At 60.4% G+C, this 20,868-nt stretch overlaps 9 protein-coding genes across 9 annotated transcripts; 7 read left to right on the forward strand and 2 right to left on the reverse strand.

Annotated features, from left to right (window-relative positions):
* Positions 1–5: 5 nt before the first annotated feature.
* On the forward strand, positions 6–1,017 carry LOC62_04G006600 (uncharacterized protein). The gene is made up of 2 exons (XM_062773167.1): positions 6–862; positions 900–1,017. The coding sequence occupies exons 1-2, from the start codon at positions 21–23 to the stop codon at positions 943–945; spliced, it is 888 nt and encodes a 295-aa protein (XP_062629151.1). The 5' UTR covers positions 6–20; the 3' UTR covers positions 946–1,017.
* Positions 1,018–1,309: 292 nt separating this feature from the next.
* On the forward strand, positions 1,310–2,283 carry LOC62_04G006601 (uncharacterized protein; the record flags this gene model as incomplete). The annotated part of the gene is made up of 2 exons (XM_062773168.1): positions 1,310–1,666; positions 1,705–2,283. 2 exons carry the CDS (start codon positions 1,310–1,312, stop codon positions 2,281–2,283), a joined length of 936 nt encoding a protein of 311 aa, XP_062629152.1.
* A 525-nt stretch (positions 2,284–2,808) lies between these two features.
* Positions 2,809–3,811, forward strand: LOC62_04G006602 (uncharacterized protein; the record flags this gene model as incomplete). The annotated part of the gene is made up of 3 exons (XM_062773169.1): positions 2,809–3,086; positions 3,158–3,688; positions 3,790–3,811. 3 exons carry the CDS (start codon positions 2,809–2,811, stop codon positions 3,809–3,811), a joined length of 831 nt encoding a protein of 276 aa, XP_062629153.1.
* Positions 3,812–4,845: 1,034 nt separating this feature from the next.
* mrr1_0 (Citrinin biosynthesis cluster MFS transporter mrr1) lies at positions 4,846–6,632 on the forward strand (the record flags this gene model as incomplete). The annotated part of the gene is made up of 4 exons (XM_062773170.1): positions 4,846–5,159; positions 5,195–5,345; positions 5,379–6,228; positions 6,265–6,632. The coding sequence occupies exons 1-4, from the start codon at positions 4,870–4,872 to the stop codon at positions 6,630–6,632; spliced, it is 1,659 nt and encodes a 552-aa protein (XP_062629154.1). The 5' UTR covers positions 4,846–4,869.
* Positions 6,633–6,714: 82 nt separating this feature from the next.
* Positions 6,715–8,606, reverse strand: betA (Oxygen-dependent choline dehydrogenase; the record flags this gene model as incomplete). The annotated part of the gene is made up of 3 exons (XM_062773171.1): positions 8,401–8,606; positions 7,299–8,364; positions 6,715–7,260 (listed from the first exon to the last, which is right to left on the reverse strand). The coding sequence occupies exons 1-3, from the start codon at positions 8,541–8,543 to the stop codon at positions 6,715–6,717; spliced, it is 1,755 nt and encodes a 584-aa protein (XP_062629155.1). The 5' UTR covers positions 8,544–8,606.
* Positions 8,607–9,662: 1,056 nt separating this feature from the next.
* CTA1 (Peroxisomal catalase) lies at positions 9,663–11,286 on the forward strand (the record flags this gene model as incomplete). The annotated part of the gene is made up of 5 exons (XM_062773172.1): positions 9,663–9,705; positions 9,738–10,105; positions 10,140–10,240; positions 10,275–10,683; positions 10,723–11,286. 5 exons carry the CDS (start codon positions 9,663–9,665, stop codon positions 11,284–11,286), a joined length of 1,485 nt encoding a protein of 494 aa, XP_062629156.1.
* Positions 11,121–13,179, reverse strand: asaE_11 (MFS transporter asaE). The gene is made up of 8 exons (XM_062773173.1): positions 12,690–13,179; positions 12,509–12,654; positions 12,101–12,472; positions 12,000–12,062; positions 11,689–11,910; positions 11,507–11,655; positions 11,436–11,472; positions 11,121–11,384 (listed from the first exon to the last, which is right to left on the reverse strand). The coding sequence occupies exons 1-8, from the start codon at positions 13,124–13,126 to the stop codon at positions 11,347–11,349; spliced, it is 1,464 nt and encodes a 487-aa protein (XP_062629157.1). The 5' UTR covers positions 13,127–13,179; the 3' UTR covers positions 11,121–11,346.
* A 2,216-nt stretch (positions 13,180–15,395) lies between these two features.
* On the forward strand, positions 15,396–17,147 carry qutD_2 (putative quinate permease; the record flags this gene model as incomplete). Its single annotated transcript, XM_062773174.1, has 4 exons — positions 15,396–15,438; positions 15,504–15,630; positions 15,683–16,057; positions 16,103–17,147. The coding sequence occupies 4 exons, from the start codon at positions 15,396–15,398 to the stop codon at positions 17,145–17,147; spliced, it is 1,590 nt and encodes a 529-aa protein (XP_062629158.1).
* A 1,350-nt stretch (positions 17,148–18,497) lies between these two features.
* LOC62_04G006608 (uncharacterized protein) lies at positions 18,498–20,267 on the forward strand. The gene is made up of 6 exons (XM_062773175.1): positions 18,498–18,662; positions 18,703–18,756; positions 18,791–19,016; positions 19,125–19,282; positions 19,315–19,551; positions 19,594–20,267. Exons 1-6 carry the CDS (start codon positions 18,521–18,523, stop codon positions 19,821–19,823), a joined length of 1,047 nt encoding a protein of 348 aa, XP_062629159.1. The 5' UTR covers positions 18,498–18,520; the 3' UTR covers positions 19,824–20,267.
* Positions 20,268–20,868: the final 601 nt, after the last annotated feature.

Below are 20,868 nucleotides of genomic sequence, written 5' to 3' on the forward strand. Positions count from 1 at the left end.
ACCATCTCTCTCTCCTCGCCATGCCGCGCACAGTCGACATTGGCGGCCTCATCTTCCACCCAGACTTTACCGAGCCGCGAACAGCCGGCATCCTACAATCCTCGCAAGGCGTGCACTTCCACTTCGACCTCGGCACGCTCGCTATCCTCTCATCCTTCTTCCGAGATCTCCCCGACCTCCCCCTCCCAAGGGATGAAGACCCATCTGGGGCGCGCGTGATCCCCCTGCCATCTGCGACGACCGACGCGCTAGCGCTCGCTCTTAACCTCATCTCCGATGCCTTGAGCGTGCGTGACGCGCACAAGCGGCGCAAAACTGAGCTCGACTGGCCGCGCCGGCCGACTCTCGACTCACTCATCGCCATCACCAACGCATACGACCTGCCCCTCGTCGCTGATACGTTTCTTGCACGCTCCGCACGGCAAGTGAAGACTGGGGAGCCGAGCCTATGCTATGAGCGTCTCGCGTTTGCGGCTGCTACCGAGTCGCCATACCTCCGCCAAGCGGCCCACGCGACCATGTTCCGCCGCTGGCGACACGCGGGCGACTGGAGTCGCAACATCCTCAAGCGGCACCCCGAGGGCATGATTGCGTACCTCGATTTTCAGCGTATACTGGGCCACTGCGTGCTAGGGTGGTCCGTAGACCTGCAGGAAGCGGCGGTTAAGCTGCTCTTTGAGTGTGATCGAGGGGACCCAGCAAGACCAAACAGCAAGGCGATCCGTGACCTCATACGCGAGCTCGACGACGTAGTCCCCCAGGAGATCTTTGACAAGCGGCACCCTATCCCGGCCACTGCTGATCGCAAACTGCAGAAGTTGGTCAGGGAACAGATCGTAGTGTTGAGGGAGGCGCTCGAGCTGTAAGTCGATCACCGGGACAGTAACTGACTTGCGCAGGTCGGAGACCAAGGACCCGGGGCTCAGTATCAACCTCAGTAACTAGGAGCACGGCTATTTCCCACCCGTGTCATCATGGGGCATGGAAATCGATTCTTGCCACCTCACACGGCTTGCCACCTTACACGTCCTTGTTGTTCCCAAGCTCAAACGCTCGACTGATGGCGGATGCTAACAAGTCGCTGCTGGACGTTTTGGGCTGTTACCGTTCTGTCCTCAGCCCACTGCAACGCCATGACGACGCCACTGTCAAGGCCATCACTGCATTCTACCCATGTTTATCTCCATCAGTGACTGACTGCTTATCACTGATGAGATAATGCAGGTAGCGCTTCGAAGACACAAAAAAGCTGAAGGCTGCCCTCTCGTCTTCGAATTATCACCAACTCGTGACGAACAGACCACCCAGCATGACCGTCACTATCAACGGCCGCGCCTTCCATAGGCACTTCGCCCAGCCCCCGGACAACTTCATCGTCTTGAAGACCGACAAGGAAGAGTACGACAAGATCAAGGACCCCCGGTACAAGTCGGACGCAGACAAGCACAACGATAAGCCCGACGTCCACTTCCACGTCGACCTCGATGTCCTTCGCGTCTTGTCAGGATTTTTCAAGGACCTCACAACCCTCACTCCCTCACCAGGCTGTGATGCCGAAACCAACACGATTGCGCTGCGTACTACACCCAAGGCGCTGTGGTACGCGCTCGTGCTGGCCCACAAATCTCTCCCCTCGAACCGTGGCCGCCCGTTCGCCGCCGCATACGTGGACGCTTTGGACTGGCCGGACCGCGAAATCTCGAGTCTCTCGCTTACCTGGTCGACTTTCTCGAGATGCCCGTCATTGCTGGATGCCTGCTGTCCCTCTCGGGCACGGAGAGCTTTATCGAGATGGCACGCCCCTCGGTCCTCTACGAGCGTGTGGTGTTTGCGATCATGGCCGGGAGCGGCGCGGTAAATGTCGTAGCGGCGGCCACACAGTACCACGACTTTCGGTCCCTCGAGCGGGAAGACCCAGCCGTCGCCGCATGGGTGATGGAGCACCCAGTCGCCATCAAGGAGGTCATGCTCGCCCGCATCGAGTTTGAATGCAACTTCTACACCTTCAACCACCGCCTCCTTCGTCAGCTCGCAAACTCTCCCGGGCTGTTCAGGTCTCCCTCTGAGGGCATTGTGGCTTACATTCTCGACGAGGTCATGCGCGCACTCAGCCGACGGGCGTTGCTCCACTTCGGTTTTGGCACGCAAGACATTGTCTCGTCAATCAATCGCGAAAACAACTACGACTTGCTCGCGAGTTGTGTTTCCCCTCATGCCAAGCTTGCGGCGACCAATATTGTCAACAATGAGCTCCGCCTCATGCGCGAGAGGCTTTTCAAGTGAGCACTGTTGTCGCCTTGCGAGAAAGCTGCTCATCTTTTTTTTTCCCTGCAGGCTGCACTCACCACAGTCGCATACCGTTGAGATGCTGGATCCCCAACGTCGCCGACCATAATACCATCGCGTGATCGGGATGGGAAGTTGTATGGCATGAAGAATGAAGCTGTTGTTATTCTTTGCCTCAACTTTCTTTTCTTTTTACCTCATTGTGGAACACCATCAATCAGTAGATGCATGTGAGGTTCCAAATCATACATGTATCGTCCTGTCTGCTGACTTAAGGCTTGGCCTCTCGACTCAACGACTCGGCATCCTTTGTTTGAACAACATGTCAAATCGATAGTGGTCTTGCAACTCCAACCCCTGTACATCAATCACCACGGCAGATATAACTGTCAGGTGAGTAGGACCCGCACGAGTAGGGGTGTCGAGGTATATTACACGATTCTCCCTGTGACCTCTTGCTCCTCTTCCAACTTGCATTCGATAGCACAATCCTCCCCAACCCGCCAACACTCACGCCCCACCATGCCGGTCACTATTAACGGTCGGATCTTTGACGACGACTACGCCGTACCGCCGTCGAACGCTGTCATCCTCCAGTCTGGCGCCGCCAGCCCGGGTAGGGAGCTGCACTTCTACTTTAGTTTTCACCTCCTCCAGGTGGTATCGCCAGTTTGCAGGGACATGGGGGACCTCCCTTTGCCCACGGCCTCGCAGAAGGAAATCCAGACTATTCCCATTCTCGAGGCGACGCCCAAGGCACTGCGCCTTGCACTGCGGCTTATCAGAAACGCAGCTGAGCAGTTGGGTTTCGAGACGGACGGACCCTCCCTCCCCCGAGAAATCCCATGGCCAGACCATGAAACTCTGAGAGCCTCATCTACATCGCCAACCTTCTGTCCATCAGCGTCATCCCGGAGCAACTGCTCTCTCGCACCAACGAGCCCGCCCTCTTGGAGAATACGACCGTGACGGTGTTGTTCGAACGCCTTGTGCTGGCTGTCGATACTGGTTCGAAACGAGTCAAGGAGGTGGCTGCAGCAACAGTGTACCGCCACTTTGAATCTCTAGATGACGTTACGAAGGCTTGGGTTTCGGAGTACCAAGAGGCCTTGGACGAGGCGAATGCAGCCCAAGCGTTTTTCCAAGCCAGAATGAACAGCTTCCGCAAGGACCTTGTTTACGACTTGATACACAAAGCCGAGTTCTACTTCACCGAGTCCGAACGCGAGGAGGCAGTTGAGGATATTGTCTACTTCATGACACGCTGGCCCGTGTGCCACCATGAGCGACCGCTTGGAGAGGACAATGTAGTCAAGCTACTCGACAGGTGCTTCGAGAACCGTGAGGTCGCCTTTGAGCTCATCACTGGTCACATTAAGGACTTTCAGGATCTTCTTGCCCGGTAAGTCCATTTGGTCGTGAGGAAGAGGTGCAAAGCTGACACGATTTCAGCCGGTGCGAGTGGACGCTTCCTGGCGTTGGCATTACTGTACCATTTGCCAGACCCAACTTTCCCGTTCATTAGAGGAATATGAATAACAACCCCTGTTTGACTTGCCTGGTGCATGTCGAGTCTCCAGCGAGGCTGTTGTTGGATCTTGGACTCGGTACCTCTCGCTCGCAATAGTGCGCCGACGACAACCTCACTCAGAAGCGACGGCGTGCCGCACTTGCCCGTTCTGACCCAATTCTGATCTCCACTGACAGGCAACCTGACAAGCCGGCGTCGCTAGCCCGCTTGCTCAAATGGCCGTCTCCGATGCAGCCACCAATCGCCATCCAGTCTCCGTACTCCGCTGAAATCTTAACCTAAGCACGCCTTCACCTCAGCGACACTCACACTCACCACTATGACCGCACCCATCATCACTGGTACCGGTGTCGCCGGCCCCGTCGAGGAGACCGTGTGAAGACAACCGCCCAGTTCCCGTAGATATGACCCACTACATAGAGCAAGCAAGCTTTTGGGGTGAGACAATACTACCACCTGTCGTGACCTTTGACCACACCATGTTACAAACTACGGGCATGGATGCCCGCTGTACGCAAAGACGACGCAGACTCCAGCAGATCACCGCACACGTGCTGCGGCTTCGTTGGCTGCGAAGGAATAGAACGTGCGGCTGTGAACAAGGTTTAGGTTGGTAACCCAGGGGTTGGGACTGGTTTGGCGTCAAAGGCTAACTAACGACATACCGATGATGTCCATGTCCATGTCGACCGGCCGGCCGGCCGGCACAACCTCGATTCGGGCCGGCCGATATCATCCGCAGCTTGCTTTCTTACTCATCTTTACCACCACCACAGTCATCCTAGAGTCGAGCCTCATACTTATCGTGACGGTTGTACCCCCTCCGAAGCTCCGACGCTCTAAATCTTATGCTGCGCTATCTTGTCCGTGTTTGGGGCGACCCACTCCGTCGCTATTTTCGTCGTCGGCAAGGACCTCACTGCCTTCAGCACGAGGAATGGTCTGGCAGAGTTGGGAGGTGGTGCCCCCGAAGAGGACACGCTACTTAAACTGTGACTGCGGAGCGAGGCCTCGTAGCCCTCGACTAACGTCTCCAAAAGCGTCTCACGAACATGACCAACGCACAGTTTACTGGCTCCGGGGCGACATCGTCTCCTTCCACGGAGAAATCACCGCTGGCCACAGCCGCGCCCTCCCCCACACCCACAGTCCTCTCGCACGAAGGCGTCGTCAAGTCGTCGACTCAACCCTCAAAGCATGTTCGCCGCTCGTGGAGTGCCGAGGAGGAGGAGTTCAAGCGCGGTGAAGTGCCCGAGGACCTCGTCGGTGCCATGCAGGGCGACACATCGTACAAGGTTGTCTTCAGTGGCCCAGATGACCCCCGCAGCGCCCAGAACTGGAGGTGAGTCACCACCATGCCCTGCGCTAACGGCCGAGCACGCGCAAGAAGCTCGTACAGACCATCCTCATCACCCTCGCGACCATGTGGGCAGGCATGGCCTCGGCCGTTGCAAGCGGCGCCGCGCACAGCCTCGGCGAGCACTTTCACGTCGGGAGCGTGGTGGCCGAGCTCGCCAACTCGATGTTTGTGAGTCCTCCCCACCGACTCCGCTGACCTCAGGTGTTCGGCTTCGCACTCGGCCCGCAGGTTTTCGGCCCGCTGTCGGAAGTGCTGGGGCGCAAGTGGCCGCTGGCGCTGGGCATCTTCCTCGGCGCCATGTTCTCTATCCAAACAGCTGGTGCTGGCAACCTCGCGACGGTGATGATCGGTCGCTTCCTCGGGGGCGTGTTCGGTGCCGCACCTTATGCAATCGGCGGCGGGTGGTTCCATGACGTCTACGACGCGCTGCACGTGCAGTGTGGTATCGCCTTCTTTGCATCCGCCACTGCTGGTGGCCCAGCACTCGGCCCGCTCGCCGGCGCTGGCTTCGCGTCGCTCGGGGTACCCGGCGGATACGCGTGGCGCTGGGTTGAGTGGTTCGTGTCCGGCTTCGGGTTGCTCGTGGCCTTCCTCCTCGCAACGTGCATGGACGAGGCGTACGCGCCAGCCATCCTCGCGGCCGAGGCCAAGCGCCTGCGCCGCGAAACGGGCGAGTGGGCGTGGCATGCGGAGCTCGACACGGTGTCCCTCACCCTCGGCGACATTGCGACGCGCTATGTTCTCCGCCCGGTGCGCATGCTCTTCACCGAGCCCATGCTGGCCGTGATCACAGTGTACATGAGCTTCGTTTACGCGCTGCTCTACATCCTCATGGCGGCGCTACCCATCATCTACGGCGAGTACCGTGGCATGTCGCTCGTCGGGTCGGCGCTACCGTTCCTCGCGGCGTTTATCGGTATCCTCATCGGTGGAGGCATCATTGTCGCCGACAAGGTGCGGTACACGCGCGTACTGGAACGCAAGGGTATGCTGGAGCAAGGTATCCCTGAGCAGCGGTTCATCCCGATGGGTCTCGGCGCAGTGCTACTTCGTGAGTGTGTCAAGTGTGGCAACGAGCTGACCGCAGCCCTCGGCCTGTTCTGGTTTGCATTCACGGGCCCCGCGCAGACCTCGTCGCCGTGGCCGTCAATCATCGCGCTCGCATTCGCACAGTGCGGAATGATCCTCATCTTCGAATGCGGAATCATCTACACCATCGACATGTATCGTTCCTTTGCGAACAGCGCCATCGCGGCCAACACTCTTGTCCGGTCAGCTCTCGGCGGCTCGTTCCCCCTGTTCACTGGCGCCATGGTGCGTAACCTTGGATACAAGGGGACGTGGTCAATGGCCCTCCTTGCGTTCATCGGCGTCGCGTTGGCGCCGACGCCGCTCATCTTCTACCACATCGGTGCCAAGCTGCGTGCCAAGTCGACATTCTCACCGAAGCTGTAGAAGCACAGAACATAGAGGCGCATTCCATCCGAGACACACAATTTCATGCTGCTTTCTTTTGCGCCTAGCCCACGTACCACCCCTACTTGTACAGGTCCGGGTGGTCCTGCTTGATAAAGTCGGCGCCCTTCTCAGCCACCATGTACACCACGTTCTGGATACGGCAGTCGGGGATGACGGGGAAGATGGACGCGTCAGCCACACGGAGGTTCTTGAGGCCGTGCACGCGCAAGTGAGGGTCGACTACGCCGTCGCCAATATCACGGGCCATGCGGTTTGTGCCGCACGGGTGGAAGCCGGTCTGGCTGCGCTCCAGGATCTGCTTGTCGAGCACCTCGTCAGACGAGCGGTCCAGCGGCCAGGGATAGTCCCCCTCGACAATGTCCTTCATTCCGGCACCCTTGTAGAACAGGTCACCGATGAAGCGCGTGCCCTCACGCAGCGCGACAATATCAAGATCGTGCTGCAGGAAGCCGAGGTTGATGTGCGGCTGCTCGAACGGGTCGGTCGAGTTGAGCTTGACGGTGCCCGTGTGGGAGAGGGGGCGCATGAGGTCGACGATGACAGTGACATAGTTGCCGCTCGGGGGCGTGGGGAAGTGCCACTGGAAGGCGTCGGCAAACACGGGCTGGGTGCGTGAGGGGAGCAATAGGGCAGCGTACTCACCACAAAGTCGAGTTCGAAGTGGGGCTGGCCAGCAGGACCGAACGGGTCCTTGCCGCCATTCTTCTTCTTGTACTCGACGTACGCCGGGACCTTGGCGAGGTACTCGTCGATGCGGGGAAATCCGACGAGCTCGAGCAGCGGGCTAGTCAGCGGGCCAGTCCGGTTCTTCTTGTAGTCTGCGGCGGCCTTGCGCTTCTTGTCCGTGTCGTAGATGAGGATGTCATCCAGCCCGTACCCGTCCTTGAGCTTGAAGACGTGCGGGAAGATGGGGTGGTCCTGCAGGTTCTGGCCCACGTGCGGCGAATCGATGCGTACCTGGATGCTGAAAGTCTCGAGGTACTCCTTGGCCCCGATGCCCGAGAGCATGAGGATCTTGGCCGACTCGTACACGCCCTGCGCGACAATGACCTCACGATTCGCGAAGAACTTGTACTCGCGCCCCTCGGGCCCGACGACCTCGACGCCGATGGCAGTTTTGTCCTTGAACAGGATACGCTTGGACGTCGTGTTGGCCACGACGGTCACGTTCGCCTTGCCCTCGATCGCGGTCGCCGACGTGGACCGGAGGCCATTGTACACCGTGTTGACGGACGGGAAGAGGCCGCCCTGTGTCCCGTCGTAGACGTTGACAGTAAGCTCGCGGCCGACAGACTTCCACGCCTTCTGGAGGCTATCGCGGAACCCCTTGGTCTCGGGGAGCAGGTCGGCATGCGCGATCGGCAGGGTACCATTTTCGCCGAGCTTCTTGAAGCCGGGGTCATATACACCCTTGTCGTCATGGTACTTGGCCGACTTGTTGAAGTAGTCCTTGACACCGGCCCAGGACCACTCGCTCCCGCCGTACGGGGTCCAGTCTTGGTCGTACGTCGCCGCCGAGCCGCGCAGCCACGTAAAGTAGTTCAGCGAGGTGGAGCCGCCGAGAATCTTGCCACGGGTATTGGGGCACTCGATGCGCGTGTAGTCCTCGCGGTTGATCATGGTGGTCTTGTACCACCAGTCGTACTGCGAACCGCGCGTCTCCATCGCACGGGCAGGGGTGGTGACAATGTCGACGTTCTCCGGGTCACTGTGATGTGAGCGTGGACAGGAGGGCTTGGCTTACCCCGGTCCAGCCTCGACAACGAGCACCTTGACTTTTGAGTTCTCGGCCAGGCGGCCAGCGACCGTGTTGCCGCCGGCGCCACCACCGAGGACGATGAAGTCAAAGGTGTCGGCGACGTCTCTGGGGTGGGCTGACTTGACCATGGTGTAGATGTGCAGGTGTGTAGGTAACTGGGCACTTGGAGTGTTGCTGGTCCTTGAGAGTCGACTTTCGCCTCGCTTTTAAAGGCTTCCTGTCACAGGACTCCTGGGAGCCTCCTCGTCGTGTCACCTAGGACAGGTCCACGGGAGACTTGGGAGATGAGATGCGTCCAGTGGACCTCTCTGACAACTGGGAGCAGCAATCAGAGACGGGCCTCATTTTCGTTGACCAGTTGGCATCCACGTTTCCTCCAGTATGTTCCCTGCGGTACGTTGGTCCGCTTCGTGGTCAGTCTGTGGGGGCTCGAATCTGGGAGTGTGTGAGAGGAACCGTGCCAGGTGGGCGGTGGGCTTGGCCTGGGTCAGTGGAGCGGGTGCGAGTGTCATGGCCGCATTCTAGTTCTTGTGGTCGCTCAAGAGAAGTAAGGGTAGGATCAGTTTGTCAATGCGGATGATGTGAAGAAGTGTTGAGTTGATGTGAAGGTTACCATTCGGCCCCGCGTTGCTCCGGATGGAGACCATGGAGACGGGGTTGTTTGAATGCCGATATCGCTGTGAATAGCCGCGTATCGTCAAGCCAACTCCCACACTCAGATAACGCATCATCCACCTCCACGCCCATTGGCCGGGCCACGCTCGTGAGAGGATGTGAAGGCGAGTCGGGCACAGAAGTGTCGGGAACATCATGGAGTGTTGGCAAGGTATGTGGAGGTGAGGCGGCACGGCACGGCATCGGCGTCATGTGGGCTCGCACGCTGTCGCCTCGACGAGCTCCAGAACATGGGAACGTGTGTACGGGAGGATCGCTGGGTTATGGGTCGCAGGGTACGGTAAGCATACTTGCCCGGGCCGAGTCGCGTGTTGTCTCGGCTCGCTCGACAAGTCATCATCACCTGCACACCTCACGGCCCACTGCCCACCGCGGCTGGACCTCGAGCGCACTCATTCTCATCACCCACAGACAACATCTAGACTCTTCCACCGGTCAACCTTGCCCCACAGCGTCACACACACGGCTGTACGAATGAGACTTTCCGTGGGACCTCAGAGTCGAGTGGCATAAAGCAAACACCACGGCTCTTTGGACACAAGCAGCCATCTTGACCACCCCCACTAACCACGATGGCCCCCAACAGAACGGACCGCACTTACACGCTGCAGGAGGGTACGTCGTAACCGGGCCCCACTCACACCCAGGCTGCCGGTATGGCTCAGCATCGACGGCTCAGCGCTTTGGCGACCAGCGCCCCATTCGCGGGCTCATGCTGCTCCAGGACACCCAGTTGATCGAGACCCTCGCGCACTTCAACCGCGAGCGTATCCCCGAGCGCACTGTGCACGCCGGCGCCGTCGGCGCGTGGGGCGAGCTCGAGGTCACGCACGACAACTCGGACCTCACAAGCGCCGCCTTCCTCAATGGCAAGGGCAAGACGTCCAAGGTCCTGTGGCGGCTCAGCATCACTGGCCCGAGGCCGGGACACTACGAGACGACGCGCGACGTCCGCGGCTGGGCGATGAAGATCTTCACTGAAGAGGGCAACCAGGACTTTGTGTTCAACAGTATTGTGCGGAGAGTGTCTGCAGCGGCGCTGACCGTAGCCCACGTTCTTCATCCGCGACCCCATCAAGTTCCCGTCGATGAACCGCTCGCATAAGGTCCATCCGTCCAAGAACGCGGTGGATCCGAACATGTTCTGGGAGTGAGTTGTGGGTGCTTGGGTTTCGCTGAGACAGCTTCCACGTCAACAACCAGGAGGGCATACACGCCCTCATGATGCTCTTCTCGAACCGCGGCATTCCGGCCAACGTGCGCCAGCTCAACGGGTACTCGGGCCACACGTACAAGTTGACCCGCGCCGATAGCTATGTGTACGTCAAGATCCACTTCCTCACCGACCTCGGAGCCAAGGGGCTTCGCCTCACCGAGGCAAAGAGGTTGGGCGGTGAGCGCCCGTCGCTGCACACCGTCGACATGCACGAGCACATTGCGCAGGGCAAGTTCCCCACATGGACCATGTATGCCCAGGTCATGACAGCCGAGCAGGCGGCCACTTATCGCTGGAACATCTTCGACATGACCAAAGTGTGGCCGCACAAGGACTTCCCGCTGCGTCCAATGGCCAGGCTGACCCTAAACAAGAATGTAAGTCTGTCCCCTCCGCCGCCATCGCTCAAGCCCCAGCCGGAAAACTACTTCTCGGACATTGAGCAGGCGGCCTTCTCGCCATCGACCATGGTGCCCGGCATCGCGCCTTCGCTCGACCCGATGCTCCAAGCGCGCATGTTCGCGTACCCCGACGCGGCCCGCTACCGCGTCGGCGTAAACTACCAGCAGCTGCCGTGCAATCGGCCCGTGTCGCACGTGTATGCGCCGTACGAGCGCGACGGCGCGATGCGCTACATGACCAACTACGGTAGCGACCCGTCGTACGTCAACAGCGCGCTCGTGCCTGTGCAGTTTGAGAGCGAGATCGGCGCGAGCGGCTACTCGATTGGCCATGACGAGGTCATGGTCGGCCGCGTGGCTGGCTACGCCTCCGAGGTCACCGACGACGACTTTGTGCAGGCGCGTGCCATGTGGGATGTGCTTGGGTGCCATAGTGGCGAGCAGGAAGATTTTGTCGACAATGTCGTTGACAGTCTCCTGGGAGTTGTTGCCTCCCTCCAGAAGGGCGCGATTGAAATGTTCGCGAGGGTAGACCCGGCGCTCGCCAAGGCGATTGCGTCGGCGTTGGGTTACAAGTAGTAGCCATATGTCCATTCATGCAGATCGTTACTTGCCCAAGACGGTATCCTTCCAGCCAGACTACTTGTCTGGGAATGCAATGGCTACGAGGCCACCCGCTGGGGTACTGCTTAGCTTAGGCTGTGTCATTGCTGCCCTCATCTACTCACCAAAGGTCGTGACAGCCGTGTAAATGAAGAGTGATCCCTGCAGTGTCAGAGATGCACACAGCGTCACTCACATAGTTGGTCGAGCCGAACGCCCCGCCGGCACCCTTCAACGGCCCAGTCGCGAGCAGGGCATTGGAGATGGGGCCTGAGGTCAGACTGCCCACGCCCTTGAGGCAGGCAAACGTAGCGATCGTCCACGCGGGAACAGATGGGTCACCGCCTGCCGTCAGCCACGTCCCCGTGCCCAACCCACTCTTGTTGATCACGGTCACCATCTTGGACCAGATCCCGCTCGTGCTGCCAGCCGTGATGCCCCAGACGATGGCGAAGGCGACCAGCGGGCCCGCGCTCGTTCCGTAACCCCAAAGCAGGAGGCATGAAAGCGTGGCCAGGAGGCACGAGGTGCAGATTACGATGCGAGCTGGGAGGCGGTCGGACAGGTGGCCGTTCAGGAGGAAGCCGGGGGCAGTGATACCTGGGTTGCGTTAGGCAATGCCCGCGGCGCGGGTCGTCTCTGCGACAAAGGGCTTCGCCCACTGATGCCACCCTTATGCCATCACTCACCATTCATAATGGCCACCAGCGTCGTGCCGTCGGGGCGAGTCGCGTGCGTCGCGGTGGCATATGCTGGCGGTGCCAATCAACTGCTCGTTCATCCCACTCACAAGGCATCCACAGGAGAGGAATAAAGCTGCCGAGGTTGGAGATGGTGATGAACGCGAATGCGGCCCAAGCTGCACGGCCAGCGAGGAAGCTGAAGTCGGTGCGGGGGCGTGGGCGGCGAGTACTGCTAGATACACGAGCAGCGAGCGGAACGCGACGCTTGATGAGCGTCAACGCCACCGAGTTGATGGAGATGAAGGCGACGCCCAGCGCGAGCATGGTGGTGCGGTATCCAAACCTTCCCAGGAGCGACGTCACGATGTACGGGAACGCTGCGCCGCCGGCGCCGGTGCCCGCGAAGACGACACCGGAGGCGAGGCCACGGCGTGCCTGGAACCACTCGAAGACGATGATCGGGCAGGGGAAGTAGAGGGCTGTGGGTGAGCAACGTGCTAGGGAGCAAGGCTCACCAGTCGCAAACGGGTAGAGGCAGCCAAAGGTGACGACCAGGTGCCACGCCTTCGTCGCGAAGGCAGAGGCGATCAAACCGACCGTGGCGATGACCATCCCGACCGCCTGGATCCGCTTCTCGTGCCAAGGCAGGAGGGTGAACAGGCTGGAGTTAGCACGGGCCTAACGCGCACAACTTACGGGGCAAGCACGGCGCCTGAGAACAGTAGCAATCCCTGCGGCAGTGTCGATGCCAGCGCGACGGTCTGCGGCTGTCCCGGGAAGAGCGACTCGGACCAGTACGCATTCAGCACTCCGACCGAGAACGGCAGGCCCCACACCATGAACTCGATGGTCGTCGCGGCGGCGAGGAAGGCCCACGCACGCGGGCCGCCGTCAACGAGGGGCAGGGCGTCAACCCCCGCGAGGGGGAGGGCAGGCGAGGAGGCGGAGGAGGGCGTGCCCGTCTCGATGTCACCCGGTGTGCTGGGCTCCCTCTCAGCAAGGGAAGCGCTGTGCACTGCGCCCTCATCGTGATCGCTGCCAGCGCCGGCGGCGGCCGAGTGAGTCGCTACGACGGCGCGGTCAGTCGTGAGCGGCACCAGCTGGATCGCAGACGCGGTGGCAGAGGGCGCCATGGTGCTGACAAGGTCGTCTGCTAGTTGCGGTGAGAGACCCAGCGATGCGATCCTGTCTGATATTAATGCAACCACGAAGTGAACGACCAAGACGTGCTCGCCGGCTCGGCAGTCGGTGCGTCGGCAGGAACGAGCCGATGGCTCGGCAGGGTGTGATCTCGGAGTGAGCCACCCGCGTGGCTGCCACGTTCGCCACGTTGTCCACGCGAGAGGCATGCGGCAACCCTGACTCAGCCAGCCAACCGAGCTACGCGCCCCCTCACCCCACAAAGGCTACTGCACTCCCCGCCTCCTGTGTGGCGCCTGGACCCGTCGGCAACCCCGCGATCTAAGCGACTTTAACGGCGCAACCTGCACTCCCTCTCGCCGACGCACCCCTCTGCTCGCGTACGTCGCTCCAGCACCTGCAACACCACACCACACCAACGCAGTCACCGTCGGGGTCGCCGATTAACGAGACCATGATGTGATGCGCGCGCCCGGAAGTCGGCAGCCTGGCGCCGATGTACACATATCACGGGCGGCTACTTGGCCGACGCCCTCGACTGATACTTAAAGATAGCCCGTGCGTCTTGGGATCGACGGTCTGACCATTGTTTGCACTTGCTCACTTGCTCACCGTGCAACTGTCGATGGGCGGCGATCGTCGATCCTGAGGCCGTTCGACAGCCCACGACACGGCTTTGCCTCTCGGCCCCTCATGCCTCTCAACCTCTCATCCTACTTTTTTTTTTCATCCCCCACCTAGCCCACCCCGTCGTCGCTCATCGTCTCTCCACCCCACTCACCCACCCCAGAGTCCAGTCCACTGCCTCCACTCTGACTCGGCGCTCACAGTCATAATTCTGACTGTGCAGCACGCCTCTCGCCCCCATTTTCGTTTACCTATTGTCTTGGCCTCCCACTACTTCGGCTGATAACTGACAAACAGACGAGCCTAACCGCGCGCTTGAGAGCAAACGAGTCGATGGAATCAAAAGGTCCGCTTATGGCCGCCCAAGTCCGTGACACTCTTGCTCTATCGGCAAGTTTCTGGCGGCTGCAACCGATGGAGCACCTCCGCCTCGGACTCGGGGCCGAGCTCCCGCGACTGCGAGTTCGGTACAATGTCGGCGCAAGGCGGCGGTCACGACCATCATAGGTCAAAGGATGCCCCATGTGACCACCCCCGTGGCCCGTCATACCTGCCCACATGGTGGTGGACCCTGCGCCAAGTCAATCCGGAGGCTGTTTTCGAATGCTCAGCACAACGAGGGCAAGGCACCATCCTCGCAGCCACAACGACCCACACGCGCGCGCCAAAGCGCTACATACGCACTATGTGCGGAATAGGCGAACGGGTTTCTGACGGGCTGCCCCACTTGAACAGCGAGGGTGGGGAATGTCAGCTCTCTGGCCTCTGGCGAACCATGCCAGGCTGGAGCTGGCCAGGACCGCCCACTGCCGCTGATGTGATGCTAGCACGGGACTGCCGCGGCACTGGCACCAAGCCGACGCCTAGCGCCCCTTGCTCGTCGCTGGCCCCGCGGTCCAGATTGGTTCAACCGTTGTCTTGGCATCGGTGTTCAACAGGAACAGTGAGTGGGTCTCGCTTGCTGCTCATAGGGACTAGTCGGCCGTGTGGCCCTCGGATGCCACCGACAGTGCGCCGCAGGGCCGTGCCGCTGTCGGCGCGCAGCAGGTGTTTTCGAATGCTGCATGACTAGCGCGGGCATGTGGCGACGAGGCACTATCGACTTGGGCGGCGTGAGTGGAGCTCGCACGCCAGAGGACCCAGAACGCCAGAACGCCAGCACGCCAGAGGGCCAGAGCGCCAAAGGCGAATCGCAAGCCTCGTAACTGAAACCTCGATCCCGCTCGTCCTCCTGGTGCCCCGTCGAGCCAACCATGAGAGACTGGCAGAAGGTTATGGGGACAAGCTTGCTCTTGGCAGCTGGGATATCGAATCCGTCGTCCACTGTGAGTCGCTGGACCCTCCATAACACCGTTGAGCGCCGTTCGACCGACACTAGACCGAAACTCTCGGCCCCCCGCGTTGATCTGGGGTCGGTGGAGGAGTGCTCCACGACTCGGACACAGCCTAAAGCCTGGGGCCCTGTCGGAGGGCGGGGCCGATCGTAGCCTATCGACAGAGGCAGAGGCGAGGTAAGATGAGAACAAAGGGCTTGGCAAGAGTTGTATAAAAGGTTGTGGTCGCGACCGACTCCAAGTCCTGCAACCAGCTTGACAGCTACACCTCGACACACTTACACACACACTATACTACAACATGGCCGGTGGAGTCAAGAAACCCATCAACGTATTCCGCTCTGGTTCTCGGTCCTGTCGTTTGGTCTCCTCGGCGCCGCGCGCGGTATCGACGAGGGTCTCATCTCAGGCGCCTTCAAGTCCAAGCACTTCCAGAAGCTCATCCACTATGACACGTTCTCCAAGTCGGAGCAGACCAACGTCAAGGCCAACATTTCGTCCATGGTTCTGATGGGTTCGGTTGCCGGTTCGCTCTTGTAAGTCGTGCAGCACGGGACTCGCCGCCATGACCCAACTCACACCGCCCAGCGCCTTCTTCGTCTGTGACCGCATCGGTCGTCTCTGGGCCACTCGCCAACTCTGCGTCTGGTGGGTCGTCGGCATGGCTATGGTTCTCGGCAACAACGGCAACATTGGTCTCGTGTACGCTGGTCGCTTCATCGCCGGCTTTGGAATTGGTCAAACCCCCGTTGTCGGCCCCGTCTACCTCGCTGAAATCGCCCCGGCCTCTGTCCGTGGTCTCTGCACTTGTGTGTTCACTGGCAACGTCTACCTCGGTATCAACCTCGCCTACTGGTCCAACTATGGCGCTGAGCGCGGTCTTGGATCGGACGTGGCGGCGCGCTGGATGATCCCGACATCGTTGCACATCATGTTCGCGACGCTCATTTTCACGCTTTCTTGGTGAGTTGCGGCCCCTCCCCTGGAGCAATCGCTAATATTCTCCAGGTTCCAGTACGAGTCGCCCCGTTACCTCGTCAAGAAGGACAGGATCGAGGAGGCAACCCGCACTATGAGCAAGATCCGTCGCCTGCCAGAGGACCACCCCTACGTCGTCAACGAGATCAGCGCCATCAAGTTTGCCCACGACACTGAGGTCGCTGCTACTAAGGACATGACGATCTGGGGCATGATCAAGCAGACCCTCTCCAACAAGCAGAACCTCTTCCGTCTCTACCTCACGACCTCGGTCCAGTTCCTCTCCCAGTGGTCGGGTGCCGGCTCGATCACAATCTATGCCGTCGACCTGTTTGAGATTCTCGGCATCACTGGCGGCGAGACCTCACTCCTTGTGACCGCTGTCTTTGGTCTCGTCAAGCTCTTTGCCGCCATCCTCTGTGCCCTCTTCCTCGTCGACGTTATTGGCCGCAAGCGCTCGCTGCTCATCGGTATCACGCTCCAGACCATCTCGATGCTCTACGTCGCTTCGTTCCTCACCTCCCAGCCCAAGCTCGGCGTCGACAAGAGCTACCACCTGCCTGCCAACAAGAAGGGCATTTCCATGGGCGCCATCGCCATGATCTACATCTCCGGTTTCGGCTGGGCCCTCGGCTGGAACTCGATGCAGTACCTGCTCACCTCGGAGCTCTTCCCTCTCAACATCCGTGCCGTCGCCACGTCTTGGGCCATGGCTCTCCACTTCCTCAACCAGTACGCCAACGCGCGTGCCGTCCCCAACCTCCTCGAGCCGCTCTCGCACGGCGGCATCACGCCGGCCGGCACCTTCTGGTCGTTTGCCTGCATCACCATCATTGGTGGCGCGTGGGTGTGGTTCTTTGTGCCCGAGACTGCCGGCCGCTCGCTCGAGGACATGGACAAGCTCTTCGAGCTCCCCTGGTACAAGATTGGCCGCTACGGCAACGCGTTCGCCGACGAGCAGGACGAGATCGAGCGCCACGCCGAGGACGAGAAGGCCGACAAGGCGCTCCACCTCGAGCACGCTGTGTCCAACACCACTGCCACGGTCCCTGCCCTCAGCAAGCAGAACGTCTAAGAGTAGTCTTGAGTGATAGAAAAAAAGGGGGAAATGGTACAGTACATCATCTCACTTCCATCTACCCTGTTGTCTTTCTAGTAACGTGTGATCGGGAGGAAAGTGCAGTTGTTATGCAGTGTTGCTGTGATATAAAGGCTGTGGCGCCGGCACTGACTTGATAAACCACTCTCTCACCATCAAGCATTTTCTCGCACTTCACACACTTTCCAACTGATTGCGAACGGAAACGGTGTCCGGACAGCCGAGTGTCTTGCCTCTCAGAGATTCATATTCCATCAGGCTGCTCTTCAGTTTGGGCCTGGTCGTCGCTCCATTGCTTCACTCCCTCTTCACTTCTACCCCTCTCGTCCATCAATCCATCAATTTGCAATGTAAACGCCAAGCACGCACTAACAACTCCCACAAACGCTCGCAACACACCCGTTGGAGGTCATCACGACGACCACGACCCATCGGATATCGCTCGGTATTGATCGGATGGCTGGAGGAACGCGTCTCGGATCGTGTGAACGGAACAACTCCTCCACAATTAGCTTGCCAAGCCGCACTAAACTGTCTCGAGCCCCACAACCTCTCCGCACCCACCGCAGGCAGCGAAGGCATGCCAAGCCCGACTGCTGGTGTGTGACACTTCCGGCGGATGGCCCTACTGTGAGTCATCGGCGAAATCGAAGTCGTGTTATAGTGACCGGCCAAACCATTGTGCCTAACATCACCCATGAGGGGCACGGTGCTTCGGGAGAGAACGCGTGCAGCGTGCAGCGTGTCGCGTGGGTCGTGGGCCGTAGCGTGGCGACGCGACCTGCAAGCGAGCGCGTTGGCTCGGCCTCGTCATGATGGGTGCGGTGGGATGAACCCAGACTCCACTCCTCCCGAAGTTGAACCCAGAGTGCAGCGTTTAGCGCGCCACGGTCAACATGGTCATGGGCAATTGAACGCGGCTCATTAGTGAATCAATGGGGCCCAAGACGTCGTCTGCGACACAGTGCGCTGGCGGGACCCGCGGCGCTGTCGACTTAGCAGCCTCTTCCGCCTGGACCCGTGGGATATCTCTAAGCTCCTCACTTCTTCACTGTCCTCGCGTGCTGGTGTGCAACAACGGCGCTGTTTGACAAGGGCGCCATGGCTCGAGGTCGTGGGCAATTGAGGCCGCGCGCTCACACGCCCAGAGCGCGCCCCGTAAGGCGTTGTCGGCCCCCACGCCCCTCTCATGCGCCGCCCGGCTTGGCACGCCGGCGGTATCGGGGCAAGCACGTGACTTTCCCACCACCCACTGCTGCCGCTTCCCTGACGTTTCGACCTCATAAACAGTGACAACGTCGACATCGCCATCGCCATCGCAGCATCACCAGCATCACCCACAGACGACCATGGCATTCAACCTCACCGTCGACGACTTTGACCCCCTGGTCGCGTACTCCAACTACGGCGACTGGCAGACGCCCAACCCGCAGGACAACCCAACGTGGTGGAACGCTACGCAGGATGTGACCGGCAGCCAATGGCACCAGGGTGGGTCTGGGAGCTGTCCACGCGCGCGCTGACGAGGGAGACACGTACCACCTCACCACTGTTAGCGGCGCGCAGGCGTCCTTCAACTTTACGGGTAGGTGCACTGCGCCGTACATGGCTGATGGCAGGCTCTGCGCTGCAGATCTTCGGTGGCACTGGCGCAAACCCCAACTACACGGTCAGCATCGACAACAACCCGTCGACGCTCACGACCGCGAACAACACCGCGGGCCGCACTCTGCTCTACGGTAACGACTCGCTCCCCTTCGTGCCGCACACGGTTCAGATTACCAACCATGGCGGCGGGCTCCTGCTGGACCTCTTCGTCGTGGGCACCAAGCTGGGCGGCGACGGGTGAGTTGGTTTGGGGCGGGCACGGGGGGCGTGGGTTGGTTGCAGACGAGGGGCGTTGGCCGCAACGTGGGGCGGGAGAACGCCAAGCACACCCGCTTACTCCCTCAGCGCGACCTTCACCAACACTACGGTCGACGACCGCAGCACGCAGACCCTGTCCTTCCAGCCCGGCGGCGGCTGGACCCAGCAGACTGGCGACAACTTCTTCAATCAGACGTCGACGTACACTGGCGCGCAGGGCGCAAATGTCGAGACCAACTTCACAGGTTCGTTGTTGTTCGTCCCCGTCTAACTCTAGGCTCCGCCGTGTGGGTCTACGGTGACCAGGTCAACGACCACGGTTCGTACACCGTCTATCTGAACAACACTGCCGTCGGGACATACACCCAGCGCTCGGGCTGCGCGAACGGCTACGCCAAGAGCTGCGAGAAGCTACACGGCCTGGCGTTCTTCGCTGGCCCGCTCCCCCAGGGCCAGCACCAGCTCAAGATTGTCAACGCGGGCACCAACGGGCAGGGCCAGCAGACGTTCTTTGGTGGGTTAGCCTGTGTGTGGTGGATGGGGCTGACGCCGCCAGACTTTGACTACCTCGAGTACACCACCCCGAGTGTGTGGCCCCAGCTTGCTGTCGCCGGCGCGAGCACGAGCGCCGGCGGTTCCGCCTCGGGCACGAACACGGGCAGCGCGACCTCGAGCGCGCCGGCGACGACGTCGTCGCACAAGAGCGCTGCGGCGGACGGCGGCTTCGGTACCGCACTGCTTGCTGTCGTCGCTGCTGCGTGGGTCGTGCGCAAGGTCGTGAGCTAGGGGGGCGATGTGGCCACAACCCCACGCCGGATGGTAAACAGCAACAAGAAGCAGAACGCACCACTCACACACGCACGATCGTTACCAATGCACGATGGACACTGATAGATCTGCTGCGGCCGTGGAGCCGGCCGGCGACTGCAGCGCGCCGCGCCGCACCCACGTGCCTGTCGCGCCAATAGACACTGCTGCCTACACGTTTAATGTTCACGATGCATTCGGACCGAGATAAGTTTGGGGGGGGGGGGGGAGGCGTACCGGGCGTCCCGGGGATGTTCCGCAGGTGGGGTGGGCCCTGGTGGCTTGGTGCGAGAGCTCGGTCCGGAGGTCGCTGGGCCGATATCGGCGCCGAGGGTGACAACTTGGCTTGTGGGGCTGTGGGGCCTGCGAGGAGGTGGTCTGTGCTGGTCTGGTTGTCGGTCTGTGGGAGATGAGGTGGGTGGCGATGACGGTGACTCTTATCAGTGCAGCAGTGCTTCTCAGCTTGACGACGAGGCAAGCCAAGAACACCGAGTGTCCAAGCATTGAGGTACGCTGCGGCGGCTTGCCGTGGCAAAGAGGCACACGTCTTGGCGCCATCCTGCAGCCTGCAGCTGCAACACCTGCAGTTGTCGGCCGACCTGCCCACTGCCCGCCCACAGTGATCTCAGACACCGCGATGTGGCCGACATCGCGGGTCAGTCAACTTCGCTTGAGCGTCAATGTGAACCCCAGCTATTCCTGGCGTGCAGAATTGTCTCTGGCCACTAGCTAGCTAGCTGCCGCCGCATGCATGCATTCCGCTCTGGAGTCGAGTGTGTCGACCGAGACCCCACCGCCTCGAGGGCCAAAAGGCCCACAAGGTGGGCCAAGCGACGGCTTCTTACTGGCCAAGACTTTAAAAGCCTCAGCGCGGAATCAAAATTCTGCCACCCGGCGTGCGACCCGAGGCATCTTTGCCGCGATCCATCCTTCCACCAAGTGATCTATCGGGTCGCCGTCGCGATCAGGCAAAATAAATTTGTACATTTGACGAGGCGAAAGCCCCAAGGACTCGAGAATGGCG

This window comes from Vanrija pseudolonga, chromosome 4 (genome assembly GCF_020906515.1).
Source record: "Vanrija pseudolonga chromosome 4, complete sequence".
Lineage (NCBI taxonomy): Eukaryota > Fungi > Basidiomycota > Tremellomycetes > Trichosporonales > Trichosporonaceae > Vanrija > Vanrija pseudolonga.